Here is a 15,951-nt window from a genome sequence, read left to right on the forward strand (position 1 = left end):
CCCAGTGAGGTTAGCAGTTTGTCCTCAGTTCTGACTAAGTGGTATTGCTCAGCCTATAATACTGAATTAATGGTTCTCTGGATTATATTGCATTTTCTTCAGGTTTTGCCTTTAAATCTTAATTGAACTAGTGTGTGTGTGTGAATGTCTGCTACAATGATGCCATAGTTCATTTTGATCTGTCACTCTCTGTCTGTATGCTATTGCGAGCTTATTTATATTTGCTTTTACTCCTAATTGCAGCTCTATAGTATTTCAGTAGAAGTTTCCAGAGAGATGGCATTTTCACATCTTCTCATAAATGTTAAATGTGCCCCTACTAAGAATCTTTTGTCATGTTTTCTTTTAAAATTTCACTATTTTATTTAATTGAGCCACAATTAAGCCCTGCACCACGTTTTTAATACACAGAAAGCCATTTAAGTTCAGGTACACGTTTGGTTTGTGCTTATGAAGCCTGAAGTGCTTTACAGTAATAATGGCTTTGATACTAAACATTCCTGGATTATTTCTACTGTTCTTCAAAGCTGAATTGTAAGAATTCTTACAGGGCAGTTAAACTTTTCAATAAGCTCTATGTTTTGTTTCCCATAACACTCAGTAAAACAGCCACATTTTATTCAGCGACTATCTCATTTATTCCAAACTCTGTGTATATAACATCAAGTCATTTGTGGCACTGTCAAGCACATTCATCTTCCCAACAAAGCTAGCCATCTTGCTGACCTCATTGTCCCTTTGTCTTTATACACTATGACTGGTTCAGTGTGGTTCTTCTGTTATTCTTTTGTTTTTATTGGCCTTTCTCCCTTCTCCCGCGTAGATAAGGCAAGACTTAAAAGGAGGGTTTTTTGTTGTTGTTTTTGTTTCTTTGTTTGTTTACAATCCCACCCATCACCAACATTGTGCCCTTTCTACTAATCAATTCAACCACCCTTGAGTCTAAAGTGGGTTTTTCTGCTGTTTGTTTTACTGAAACTTCCTGAACAAACTCCAGTGACTCTGCAAGTTTTATAACATATACAGGCAGCCCAAGCAATAATACTAGGTCAGAAGTATGTATAATTAATCAATACTAACAACAACCAAATACACTACACTTTAGAAAACAGTAAAGAAGCACTTGAAATAATTGCAGCTTGGTACTGCTTATAAGGTATTTTTAGCATTTCCTCTCATATAATCAACATACTCTGAAAGATTTATTAATCTTGGCACAATATATGAACATCATTATTTCCTCCAGCTATATCATATTTAAATAGCTAACTTCAATATTCAGCCAATTAGCTAGCCAGCCAAATCAATTTTTATTTTCCTTAAGATGCTCTTTTATATTTATGCTTTTATGTTATATTACTGTAATAATTTTTGAACTTACACTGCTTAAATGATGCAGAATTTTAAAAATTATAGGCACTTTCATGTTCTAAAGTGATCTGTATAAAAATTAAGTATGCCTTAGCTTCAGACTGTTTTTATCTGTATGCAAATTTAATAAAGTGATCGCTTCAGACTTAAACAACTACTTAAGATTTCTTTAATTGGGGAGGCTGGTAAGTATGTTTACAAGTAATTCTACAAGGGAATTGTTCTCCTAATTTAGCAGATGGAAACAGATTCATCAGCCCAGGACTTCAAATAATATTTTAATAAATATTGTGCACTATAGGCCAATCTGAATCATTTAAGTTGTAGGGCTTAAGGGTTTCTATGGGTTCTGTGGGTTTTGTATGTGGCTGCTTCTAGCAGGCAGTCTTAATTTCAAATAAAATACATGTACCTGAGATACATTACAGTGATACATGAGCATCTCATCAAATGAAGTCAACAGCAAGCAGCATTGTTAGATGCCACTGAGTTGGGCATGACTTCTGGACCAAATGGACAACATGCTCGTGTAGCAGATTATAAAAATAACACATAACAGGTATAACAATGAATGAAATAATTAGTATCCATGAAAATGATTTTAAGCAATCCATTGATAATTTGCGTATTCTTATGAAATCCCCATATGAAATGGCCGTAAGATGTGGAATTGATATCTTTCTCTTCAAACAATGCTCTTTCTTAAATTTGCCCATTAGTGTTTTTAGTGATGTCTGGGGGTGTTTGTGTGTTCCCATTAATTAAGGATTGTGTGGTATGTGTATGATAAATATAGTCAGAGAAAATGCAGATGATGTCATCCTTTATGATTATGTTGTTTTCTTTCTAAAGGGCTTTCATTTCCTTTGTCCATCTGTATTCCAAGGCCTTCTCTGTGCTATAGGAATAAAAATGATTCATCAATGTCAATGATCTATGGTAAGTTAATGATGCTATAGCAACATTTTCTTTTCATTCAGAGTTAGTCATATGGCTTGGGTTCCAAAATAGAAAATAACATTCAGAAAAAGTGACCAAAAGTCATTAACTCATATAGACTTCAAAAGGAAAGAAATGTTTCAAAATAATAGAACAAACTTTGCCTGTGTGAAGAAATGAAAAATGATTCCAGGAGGTTCATTTACAAGATTGAAACATAGTGGCTAAAAAGCAAAGTTTGGGCCAAAGGCCTGAAAAACATAAGTAATCAAAACCAAAAGGGTTTATTTTGGTTCTAGAGGAGAATTAAAACCAGTTTAATTTGTTTCACACACTTCTCTTTATTCTGCATTTCTCATCTCTGGAATCTCATATTGCTCTGCATTTCTCATATATGCTAGTATTGTCAATAGTCATGAACCCCAAATATTTGTTAAAACAGTGTACAAAGGAGTAGTTATGTTTATATTATAATGAAAACTTCATTAGATCCCTCCTGATTTCACACTATTTTTTTTTTCATTAATGTACTGGCCATTCCCTAATACTATTACAAGTCAGAGGGCCATCCAAAAGGAAGATATTTATATCTTTACACCAATTTACATTTATTTAGGTTTTATCCTAAATATATTGTTATTCATTATTTGAGGAAGGGGAATATCTGCACTTTTCGGAAAATAAATATATACATCTTGTTCCCTTGAACAGCCTCTCTCTCTTGCTCTCTCTTTCTGACTTCTCTTTTCAAGTTGTTACCATACATCTTGCTTACACTTGTTCATCCATGTGATTGCACACATTCAAATATGCTCAATCCTTAATTTAGGGTCATAGTATTTCACAGCAAACTGCTTATCCCAGAAAGAGAATTAACTATGAAAGAACATGCTACATTTAGGACATTTGAATACCCCACACATCAGGATACTTGATATGGAACTTCTAAACAGGACAATCAATTATTTTGCAAACATGCAAACAAGGACTACAGGTAGTCCTCGGTTAACTATGGCAATTGGGACCAGAATTGCTGTCGTTAAGCAACATGGTCATAAAGTGTGACATTAGCAATGGCAATGCTGACACTCCTGGTTCCTGTCGCAAAGTGAATCACCATGGGTCATTAAGCAAGGACCTTACATGGTTGCTTTTGCAACCTCCTGCCAGCTTCCCCACTGACTTTGCTTATTGGAAGCCAGCAAAGAAGGTCACAAACGGTAACCACATGACCGCTGGATGCTGCAATGGCCAGAACTCCAAGGACCGGTCATAAATACCACTCATTCAGTGCCGTTGCAAGTTTGAATGGTCATTAAGCAAGGACCAACTGTAACGTCAAATAACAAGTCAATTTGAAAAAAAAATCTGCATGAGATAAATGGTGGTGATAGATTTACAAAATGCAATTGCTGTATGATAGGCATACAGGTAGTCCTAGACTTACCACAACAATTGGGACAGGAATTTCTGTTGCTTAGTGATGTGGTCATAAAGCACAACCACATCACTTAGTGACAGCAATCCCTGCTGTCCTGGTTGCCATCGTTAACCAAATCCTACAGTCGTTAGGTAAGGAAACGTCCTGCCAGCTTCCCACAACCAAAGTCAGTGGGGAATCTGGCAGGAAGTTGCAAGTCCCAGGCCAGCAGGCAGGTAAGTCTCTGCTGCCAGGTGGGAGAGGGAGTGAAGGGGTGCACAGGGGTGTGAGGGTCGGGGATGGTGTGCGGGGGTCTGTGGGGTGCGCAAGAGGCACCACATGGGTTGGGGAGGGTGCACAGCAGTGCGTGAGTGGCAGCGCATGGGTCAGGGAGGGTGCACAGGGGTGTGCAGCGGTGTGTGAGAGGTGCCACACAGGTCAGGGAGGGTGTGCAGCAGTACACAGGAGGTGCTATGTGGGTCGGGGAGGGTGCATGGGGGTGCGGTGCAGGTCAAGGAGGGTGTGCAAGTGGCGGGCATGGTTCAAGGGTGTGCAGGTGGAGGACACTTACCCCAGTGACTTGTGACCTTCCCTGCTAGCTTTCCCACTGACTTTCTGGGGAAGCCGGCAGGGAAGGTTGTAAATAGCAATCACATGATTGTGGGGTGCTTGGCAACTGGTAGTAAGTGCAAACAGGTTGCCAAGCACCCAGATCATAATCCTGTGACCACGGGGGTGCTGGGACCGCCATAACTCCAGGACCAGTCATAACCACCATTCGTTTAGCACTGTCATAACTTTGAATGGTCACTGAACAATTGGTTGTAAGTTGAAGACTACCTGTACTACCAACAGTATTGCAAAATATCCACTGTGTTTACAAGATGAGCATGAGCCATATGCTTCATACTTGCAGGAGAACAAGAAGATTTGAAAAACAGGCCATTTGCTTTGGGCAACAATAGCACTGCAGTAGCAGGAACCAGTCACTACTACAGATGTTCATTTTTGCTTTCAGTCCCATAACTGGGGGCTAAAAGCAGGTTTAGACCACTATTGTTCAGTATTAAATATTTGATGCATTTTTTAAGAAGGAAAACAAATAAATAATTTTTCTGACCACTTAATTTGGGGGAAAGTAGACATGAGGTACACCCACCCATCCTCCATTTGGTAAGCTGCTTCCTCTTTCTTGATTTCACAAAATGATGTTAGATATTTTTTCCAGTTAAATCAGTCTTACTGCTCTCTAACTAAACCCTTCTAGTCAACATCACAAGCGCCAGTAACACCAACTCAATTTTCTAGACTGAGCTACTTCAGTCTGGGTTTATGAGAAGCATTCTCCATGCTTCCAGATTCATCTTTAGTGCTTTCCCTTCTATAACTGCTTGCATGCAAGTTTGCACAGAAACCAATTTGGGAGCAATTCTTTGATCCATCTTGGTCTTATAGGACAAATTCAGTTCTTTCTGGAGGGAAGCCATATCCAATTATCTTTCTTGTTCTAGCATATCAGCCCAAGTACTAATGGCAATGGGCTATTTCTGAAGGAAAGTAACACATTTTAGTTCTTGATTTACAAACTGACAGATCCAATTTCCAAAATAATTCTTTAGGGAATTTCTACCTCAACCCTTCTGCTATTTCCAGCTATTTTGGAGGTACTTTCCCACTCACATGGAAAGCCATTCACATTAGCAAGATTTAATGCCCTATTGTTGAAGCTTGTGGATAATAATATCCCCTATTTAGATCACCATGCTTGGAAGTAGCTACTGAATCAACAGCTCACACTCTGCTGTACTGCCCACTATATCAGATCTGGTGTTTAGTTCTGATACACCCTCTTCTTGACTGGAGTATCGGCTGGCCAAAGTCTGAGATTGTACATTTCTTATTAGTAGACAACTCCACTGAAGCGTCTAAGAAAGCTGCTAAATTTTGTTCTGTTGCAATGCCATCAGAAGCTAATGGCTTTAAACTTGTTTAAGCCTGGAGTAGCTGATTGCTTGGGGGATTATAAAGATAGCTTCTCAATACTATTTACTGTCTTATTATTGCTGTTTATACACATATATTGAAACACTTCATTGTATCTTACTGAATTTTAAGCTATTTTACCTGTTACTTCATCTCAATTGTTCTTCCTCCTAATCCATTTTATTACTCTTACTGCGTTTTCTTTTTTTTTCCTTTGACCATAAATTTATAAGTTTAAAAAATGATTCCATTTTCTCTGCTTATATAAATAATGTGTACTGTCCCCAGGATCCTGTCAGTATTGCAGTTCTGAAACTCAAAGTACTCACTGGCTGTGACTGATCAAAAGAACTATAATAAAAGCGGTAAGGAAAAGCACAGATTTTTAAGGGGAAACGGCATCAGAAGAGTATGTTAAAGCATATGTCCATTCTAAGTGTGAAGCAACTGATATAATAGCAGTATATAATAGCGGTATAAATCCAACCTATGAATCTAATGAACTTGGGGAAAGAAACGGAAATATAAATAATGCCTTTGCCTGAAGCAGCACAGGCAAGGAATGCAAGAGATGCAGTAAAGAAAGCATATGTATTATTCTTCCTCATAGTCACTGTGCTTGATACAAACTGGTGCTGCACTTGCATGGAGCTTAGGAATGCTTGGCAGGAGCCCTACTCCCTGCATGCTCCTAGGAGCAGCTTCTACTAATTTTTGTGGGGGTAGCTTATCTAGGACTATGTTGAAGCTATTTGAACATATAGTCATACAGCATATTTTTATTGTCCTGGAAGATTACATTTCTCATTGCTGTGATATTTGCCAGGCATGTTAATGAGTTGTGCATTCCCCAATCAACATGCATATCTTGCTGTGTATAAAGACAAGCTAATTCTATATCCTGACATCTCTTTTCTGCCAACAAATCTGCCTTCCATCTCAGTCAGAATATAATTCTGCACAGATTATCCCAACCTTAGAATGCTATTTGAAAGACCCTTGATCTCATGAAAAAAATTGGTGGATTTCTGGGGAGAGTAGCTCCCATTCACATGCTTCCAGGGGCCATGCAAGAGTCTGGGGCTACCTCTTCAAAATTGTTTTAAATGGACTGAACTGTCATAAGACTCTGCTATGGTCTGACTGATCAATTCCCACTCTTTCTATAGGGCCACTCCATGAAAACGATAGCAATTTATGTACACTATCTTTTGCTCCAAATCCCCTCACAGGACTATACTGAGCAGCCATTCAACTTTTATCTAACACTACAGGCTCTAGCTGTAGGCCCAGAGGGACCCCGTCTTTCATTTTATGAGCATCTATCCTCCTCCAAATATTAAACCATTTGCTTACTTATCTGTAACTTAGTTCTTCAGGTGATCATTTGTAAATTCACACCACTTATTTTCCTTCCATAGATATTCATATATGTTAACAGCTGCAAGGATTTTATACGGCTTTTACTGAAAAAGACCTTTGATTCCCTCTTCAGAATAATGGCTGACTAAACTACGGGGGTACACTCAATGTCCAAAATAACTTTGTATTTAAAAAATAAATCCAACAGGGTGCAGGTCTTAATCTGCCTAATCTGCATGTGCTTGTGCCCATCCTTCCAATAAATATTTCTGTACAGTATTTGCACACTGGAATTGACTATAACTTATGTTGTTCACATTATGTTTTGGACAATAAGCTATTTGCTCAAACTTGTCTGGAAAGAAAGAAGATTCAACAATTTGTTTTATTCAGTTGCTCTCTAAAGGCAATGATCAAGTCAGCCTATGAATACTGGAAGCAGCACTAAGTCTTTATTGATTTCATTTTGCAAGCGCTTTACTATAGAGACATTATTATAATTAGATATGCACAAACTAAAGAGGACATGTAAGCAATAAAAGCCCTCATTAAGAACTTCTGCAATTGCAGCAGAAAAGTAAAGAAAAAGCCAAATTCCCCACAGGGGATCAAAAGCCAAATTTGACACATGTCACCAGAAAATAAGAATATTAATGTTGAGCAGCAGAACACTAAGAAGAAAAAACACTCCTAAGTTGTGCAATGGAAAGTAAATAATGATTAAATACAACTCTGAAGGGAACATGTCTTAAAGCAACAGAATGTTTCCTCGTGTATTAAATGTATGCAACTCATGAAACTACAGAACTGTTGACTTATTAGGAATGAGAACTCCACTTCATGCCAATACCAAGAGAGTGTGCGGGGAAGGAAGCATCTCACAAGTTGGTTATTATTATGAATTAACTCAGGTTGTTCAAAGAGAAAAAGAATATACATCAAGCAAATCCACCATTGGTTCTATTTGACATGCTTTTGTATTCTACAGCTATTCACTGTAATTTGTAAGTAGCAAAGACTAGCATTTTTGAAAAGTTAAATTAAAGCCAGTGCTGTGGTTTAAGTTAGTGTATTTCATATTAAAGCAAGTTTTCATCCTGGAGTAACTGAGAAGCAAAGTTAAGTTTAACTATACAGAAATAACAACAACAAAAACAAGGTCACTAGTCAAGTGTAAGTACCCTCCCTAAAGACTTAGTATTTTCTCAAAAACATGAAAAAGAAAAAAAGAAAAAAGAAAAGAAAAAGGATGGGCAGAGAGTGGTTATATTTTTTAAGCATTCCATTGTATGCATTTATGAAGAATGTAGTATGCTCTGCTGCATCCTATAACTATCTCAGATAAAAATATACCTATGGATAATATTTCCAAGCATGTCTTTAGGTGCTCCATCTTGAAAACATCCAATTACGGGTAAATTCCTTAACTTCAATGCACCACCTAACCATTAGCATTTTCAGGCTCATTAACAAAGACTGTACATTTCTCAGAACATGGAGCTTTTTCTTTTCTTTTCTTTCTTTTGCTTACCAATATTAAGCCAACAAATCAGAAATAAGTGTAGATTCTCATTGTTTCAGGGATAATAAGAGTAATGATGATCCAAATTAGCCATAACATTTGGTCTTATAAAAAATCAATGGGTCTAATGTACATAGAAATAGAATTCTACTACTGTGCACAATACTCTGCAGAGAAAAAAGCAAAAATAAATAAACAAGCAGGTCTCTGTATTCTAGAATTTACAAACATTTGCTTACACAGAAACACTAGAAATAACTTGTCTTGAATTTGTTTCACTAAGTTATGTTGATGTTGTGGATCCTTAGATATTACTGTTATAAATATTGTCTACTAGCCTGGAGGCAGCATATGGTCTAGCAGGCAATTAAGCAGAGATGGGTGTTCTTTATATGAACAAGTCACTCAATGAAGAGCCAGACCAGAATCAGCAAAGTGTCTCTTGATGCCTGGGCAATAGTTACAGTATTGCCTTCCACTGCTCAGTGAGGTTAGTCTAATAACTCCCCTGTCAAGATACTGACATTGTGACTAAGCCCCCTAACTTCTGTCCAGGGTTTCCAGATCCTCGACACATGTACAATCCTCATTAGAGATGTGCAGATTTCAAGGGATGCTCTGCCTTACTAAAGGATTAAGCTAAGCATCTCCTTAAAGCTGCCGAGCAAAACAGTGTGACCTCTCCCTTGCTTCACACTGCTGTTTGTCACCTAAAACATTTGTAATTGCAGCTTGAATCATGCCACATTTCTTTCATGCTCCCTCAGCCATTCAGTGGAAATGAAACTCATGGCTCTGCATAAAATTAAAGTTACCATGGAAGGTGTTTTTAAATGGAAGCCATGCACATCCAACTGATATTCAGCTGACTCATAACCTGAGTTGGCATTCCTCCATATTGTTAAACATAAGAAATACAAAGTAATCCTCAAAGATAATTGCTCTTTTCCTCCATTCTGCCAACTTTTAAACCCACCAAAAAGTTCTCAGACCAAAATCATAGAACAAGGATATCTTTAGCTTTTCTATAAATCCATATAATTTTGAATATCTGAGAAGCTTCTTCTTAGCAAAATAGCTTAACGTTCAGCATAAGGCAAAGTTCCAATGAGTGCAGTTCGCAATTATAACTTGTTGAGGCTTCAATTAACAGAAGCAATCAAGAATACAGTTCCAGCATAAAATTAATTGTAAGCATGCAAAATTAGTTTTATTATACTTTGCATAAAGAGCACCCAAAAATGAAGGCAAGTATCGGTCCCAGAAGAATGATTGGCACATTCCACTGCAGCTGTTTAGTTATGTGACAATTACTGTACTTTGAAATCATGAAATGAAGTTGCTATCAATAACAGACATAATTTAATAAAAGTAAACAATTTCTAGATAAAGTGAAGCAGTACAAAGTACATAAATTGCTTCTCTTTCTGGCACAAAAATTGTAAATCTCTTTGACAGGCAACTTCAGGGTGATTAACATTTAGGCATAAAGGTTATTTAACATTTCAGCACAAAAGTTGCTTCCATCAAGATTATACCAAGTAATAAAGTTGCCCTTACCAGTTTTTCTGATGAAGCTGTTCCTTATAGAATAGGACATGCATGAGGACTTCATCTATTTGAGAGCTGCTGTTATGTACACAAACCCAAAGAAGAAGGCTGTGCCAAAGAAATGGCTTAATTCTGAAATGCTTTTGTTTGGAATTTAACTCAGCTCCTGTGCTGGTATTCGTGGATGTCTACCAAAAAAAAGTTAAATCCATTAATATGACATTGCAAATACAAAATTAATTGGCAATTCTCCCCAAAGATTTGCATGTCTTTTTTACACAATAATATTTGTTTTTATTAGTATTATATTTTCATGCAGAATTCCTCTAATTTCATCTTCCTTATACATTTGTGTTTTTGGATTTTGTGGTTGGTATTATTTTCTTTTTCAAAAAAAGACCCAAGAACAGCCAAAAGAATAAAATCCTTCATTTGCTGTGATTCATTATGTTATCTGATGCTAGTATTTCATTGCATTGCATTATTTTTAAGCAGAAATGTGGGTGGACTCCCCATCACACTTTATGATTGGGACCCCTACTCTGGAAGCTTCCCAATCCAGCTTGTGAGAGTCTGGGATGTAGCCACTGCAACTTGTTTCCAATTCCAATTCCAAATCAAGAAAAATGGAGCTCTACCCATTATTATCTATCATAGAAAAATCATGATTTCTTAATGGTGGTTATACCATTTGTGGATTTTATTAGCATAGGATAAAGTTTGCAGAGAAGTTAGATCATTATGAGGGGATGAAAATGTCCAGATGTAGTAGAAAGTGGTGCATAGGAGTTTCAAGCTACACAGCCTTTTATCTGTAATAACTGCTAACTCAGATCACTTCAGTAGGAATCTCAAAAGTCCCAGTAATACTTGGCCTGCACAGTTTGACTGAGTTCTGTTTTTACCACCATCCTTGTTCTCTTTGATGGCACTGCCTAATATGCTAACTTACATATACTTATCAACAGAGCCAAAATGGGACTGGAAAGAGGGACAGAGGATATTGCTTTAAAAAAAAAGACAGGAAGAACACCCACACATCTGTCTTATTTATAGCTTTACACAGAAAAAAAAAAAGCTAATTAATGATTTGAGAGGATAAATGAATGAATATCTATTTTCTTTAAATAAAATATTAGAACCTAGAATATTTGCTGATGTAGAAAAGGAGGGAAAAGAGGGAGAAAAAAAAGGAAGGGAAAATTGGATTTAAAATAATTTAAGGAGACGAAGCAAGAATTGGTCAAATAAGTATGGAAAATAGGATGACAAAAAATCAGTTAGTTATTTGCAACAGAGAGTAGCTTCACATGTGGAACCATTCAAATATTCTCTATGCAATAAAGAGAAATGATGGGCTGTTTGTACAATGAATAGATGCAGCTCTGTCACTCTCAACGCACCACAATCTCACCACCACTCCAAAAGGCTGCAATTAGAACAAACAATAGTAAGGGTGACTTGGATTTGAAAACTGGACTGAGTCAGACCACAGCCCTAATGTCTTATAGTTGCTTTATCTATCTCCAAATATACTGCCTGTAATCTGATCTGATAAACGGCATAAGAATGCATTACATGTGAAAACAAATGAGAGGTCATTCTGCAACTGGACATTCTGTTGATGTCTGCAAATTCTTTAACATACAACACTGTGCTACTTTAAGAATGCATACCATATACATGTAATCCAAAAGATTCTCAGGAATCTCTGCAATATTGCAAAAGATGGTGGGGGGTATAGTTTTTGGATTGTATGATGTTTCCCCTAAAATATATTGTGTCATAAGCAACTACTGGGGTCACATTAGGGATCATCCACAACCAAAGAATAAAAAGCAACTACTCCAGAAGTTTTAATTAAAATTTATTTTTAATTAAATGCAAATGATGTTATGAAATTTTATATAAATTAACAGAAGACATAATTTGAAATTTGTCATGGTTAACAATGAGAACATCTGGATCAAGATTACCTAGTTTTAGATACAAAAGCTTGTGTCTCAATATCACTATTTCACTTAATGATTGTGATTCCATTTGTCACATTCAAATAATGAAAGATGAAACTTCAGTGGCAATTGTTTCAATCAAGCAAAAATATTAATTTGTACTGATTTCTCTTTAATCTTGTGTGTTTAATATTTTAACAGAAAAGTGTAAAACAATAAACTGAAACATTAGAGCTCTACACTTACTTTCCCCTACATATGACCTAACTACAACTTCGTACTATCTACAACTTCTATAATTGGGGGGATACTTGATTTACGTTTGTTTTATAATTTTTATGCTGTAACAACAGTGTAGTCTAGGAATAGGGAGACTTGCTTGTATTATTGCCTTAGTTCAACATATGGATTAAAAAGGATGCCCAATATTCTTAATCTGGTTTAGTAATTCTGAATACATTCTCATCTTAACTGAGCATATAAAAAGAAGAGCATCTTTTTCATAAGACTAGTGGGATTTTGGGGAACAAGGTGCTTCTGAATTGCTGGAGGAAGAAATTCATGAACAAAACTGCACTTTCAGGCTGATACAAAGGCTTCTTCATTGTCCTGTAAAACCAATTGCTTCAAAAAGTACTTAAATTGGAAAGGCTGACACATATATTGAATATGAGAAGGCTTTATAAGTATTTATGTTTAGCATACAAACAAAAGTCTCCTCATAACCACTTGTGCCTGATGTTTCTACATGTAGTCCATCCTCATAGCAATTATGTGGGTTGAATTATAGATGAAATCCACCTCCATGTTTCAGTTCCATATTACAGCCTGCTTTTATAAGTCTATTTTTATTTTCCTTATTTAAACAACTGCCATTCTTCTGGCATAATTTCAAATCTCTCTAAAAAGTAACAGAGCAGAAAAGATTTCAGAGACATTATTGAAGAGACAGCTAAAAATATCAGGATGGTGATTCAATTACTATTAATGGATCTCAGTTTCTACAGTATATTAAATTGTGCTTTGCAATAAATTATTCCTCAAACTTTTTGAAATTGTGGAACACATCTTTGTAGCACCCTCTAGGAAGCCAGGAAGAGTGAAAGATCTCTTAACAGGAATCCTGGGTCATTTAAAACAAAATAATTTCCAGTCCATAATCTATCCCTTGTGTTTTCCTTTCTAGCTCATGCTGAAATACACAGAAGAGCTGTTCTAGCTTCTGCACTGCATTCACTCAAGCACTGTGAGATCAGGATACAAACAAGGGCCTCTCTGTAAGCAGGGGTGGCACCATTTTTAATCAGCACTGTTATTGCATGTCTCCATGAGGCTGTGGGGTTTTCAGTCAGTCAATTAAGTGCAGGAGTTAACTTTATCAACTGCTGCTTTGGGATAAATGCAGATTTCCTTTGTTTCTTCAGTGCTATGGGGTGGAGGATCCTCCATTGGCAGCAACTCATGCTTTGTCCCATCTCCCAAATCATGGGATTTCCCATCTTCTCCTGAAGCAAAGACACCATAGTCTCTTGCCATAAACTGATGGGAAACCTGCCCTCTCAGGGAAACTTGCATTTCTTCTGAAGCAGCAGCGAAGCCAATAAGCACTTATTCTTTGCTTTCCGAATATCCCATTCTCACTAAGACAAGTGTTTAGGCTGGTTCTAAATAATAGTAAAGCTGGATATAAACTCTGTATTAAGAGAACAGGACATTTTCATTTGATGTTCTATAGATCTGTGACTCTGCATGTTTGAAGCTTGCACAGACCTATTGTTTTCAATCAGAATATATCAGGTATCTCCAAAGCTGCTGTCTTTCATTCATGCTAGACTTTTAACTACTTTGGCTAATTCACTTTTTTTTTACTATCAAATTGAAGGCTTATATTTTGAAGTGCGACTCATTGCAGGGGGACCTTGTAAAGAAGATTGGAACAGCCAATATAGGTTTAGATGGACAGTCTAGCATCACTGAAGCAGCTCCCTGTGTTCCTAATGTATGCAGCATTACTATGAGGTCTCTTAGATTTGTTTTATCGGGGTAAAAGCAGTGTTCACTATGGCAGTACAGCTGATGAGAAAAAGTCCAGCAGTCAATATCATGATTCACTAAAAGAAATCACCCATGGCCACTACAGGGTGTTGCAGGAGGATATCTTCAATCATGCAGAATAGCAAACATCAAATCTGTCAGCACCATACACGTGTAGGGTTGCTGGTTGGCTAAGCAGAACCTGCTGGCATTAGAAACATACTGTATATCATAGCACCAGCGAATTATTTTTAACAACAAATAATCTCACAAGGCACTGTAAATCAGTTGTCATTTCCTGAAGCAAAACTGGTTCTGTTAATTTGGAACCTGAAGTTTAGACTCTACCTCTGCCTTTTTCTTTGTCTGTGGCCTGACAAACCCTCTCGTCTATCCACTGCTTTTATTTAAGAGTACATGTCAAGGGTGCCTCTCAGTTCAAAAGAAAGGTTCAAAGGAAAGCTTGAATATGGTTATTTGAGGGACTGTCCAACAGTTTCTGCCTGCTCAGTAAGACTGGGCAGAGTGGCTGTGCTCCAGGTCCCTTCAATTATACAGTATCATCTATCAGGACCTAGGTAACACACCTCTATCATGCTACCTAGAAGAGCATCCCTCCAGAGATCCATATGGCTCCTACCTGCAATTGTTCTGAAAACCTGGCTTTGCTCTAAGGTAGTGTTTTTCAAACTTGGCAGCTTTAACTGGCGGATTGCCACTGAGGATTAGGTAATACCAACCCATGACCCGTTGGGTCATTGTTTCAGAGATATTTCCTTACCTAAACAGAGAAACAGAATGACCAAGGGCAAAAAAGCAGTGGGAGTGGGAGCGACTTGCGACTTGCAACTTGCTGCTGGCTCCCCCATTGATTTTGCTTGAGGGAAACTGGCAGGGAGCATCAGAAATCTCCCTCCCTCCCACCCTTCCTTCCTCAGGTCCAAAGCACCCAATCGCCGCTCACCCATCAGGCCTTGCCATCAGCCAATTGGACACAGGGGCCAGAGGGAGGCAGGAAAGAGGTGGGAATCCCTTCCTTGGTCAGAGATTCCTTCCTTCCTTCCCTCCCTTTCCACATATAATATAGGCTTGTGCCATTTGCCCTCCCCTCATGACCTCACGAGAGCTCCAGTGAAGCTTCCTCCTCCTCCTCCTCCTCCTCTTCAGCTGACCAGCAGAACTGCTTGCCACTTTGCTGCGGGGAGGTAGAACAAAGGGAGCCACAGACCATGAGGAAAACTGCACCCCCACTCCCCATTCCAGCATGTCCCCAAGGGACCCCTTCCTTGAGGGAAGAAGAGGGTGCACCCATTGACCAGTGCCTCTCAGCCAGCCCTACCTCACCAGCAGACATCCAAATCACTCCCTCATCCTTCCCTCAATGCCCACAGCTGTTAAGAGATTTCAAATTTCTGCGTTTCCAAAACAGCCAATTGCCCCTTGCCCATCGGGCCTTGCCACCAGCCAATTGGGCACAGGGGATAGGAGGAGGTAAGAAAGAGGTTGGAGATATGCCCATGACAATCACATGACCTGGCCAGACCACAATGGTGCAGTAGCACAGCAGTGCTGAAGCAGCCACAAATTTCCCAAATTCAAATTCCACAGGAGCCATGAGTCCTGGATTTTGAACACATTCTGTAAGTTAGCCCATTTGAGGTACCTTGGTTCAAAAATTGTTGCCCTATGATGCATCATTTCGCCCAGTTGAAGGTTACAGACACGACAGTTTGAGTAGTATATGGATAAATGAACTAATGAGCCAATAACACTGCTGACTTTGGCCTAGTTCCAAAGTTGAAGGTCACACATCTTAA

General features: G+C 38.0%; 1 protein-coding gene across 1 annotated transcript in view; it reads right to left on the reverse strand.

Annotated features, from left to right (window-relative positions):
* Positions 1 to 15,951, reverse strand: part of TMEM232 (transmembrane protein 232) — a 175,555-nt gene that overhangs the window by 120,194 nt on the left and 39,410 nt on the right. Inside the window, exon 7 of the mRNA XM_088130189.1 lies at positions 10,158 to 10,336. Coding sequence (XP_087986315.1) covers positions 10,158 to 10,336 — 179 coding nt within the window. The remainder of the gene's footprint in view (positions 1 to 10,157; positions 10,337 to 15,951) is intronic.

Source organism: Python bivittatus, unplaced genomic scaffold (genome assembly GCF_059951505.1).
Source record: "Python bivittatus isolate LINGU-HERP-01145 unplaced genomic scaffold, Pbiv_v1 ctg000850_np1212, whole genome shotgun sequence".
In the NCBI taxonomy this organism is placed as follows: domain Eukaryota; kingdom Metazoa; phylum Chordata; class Lepidosauria; order Squamata; family Pythonidae; genus Python; species Python bivittatus.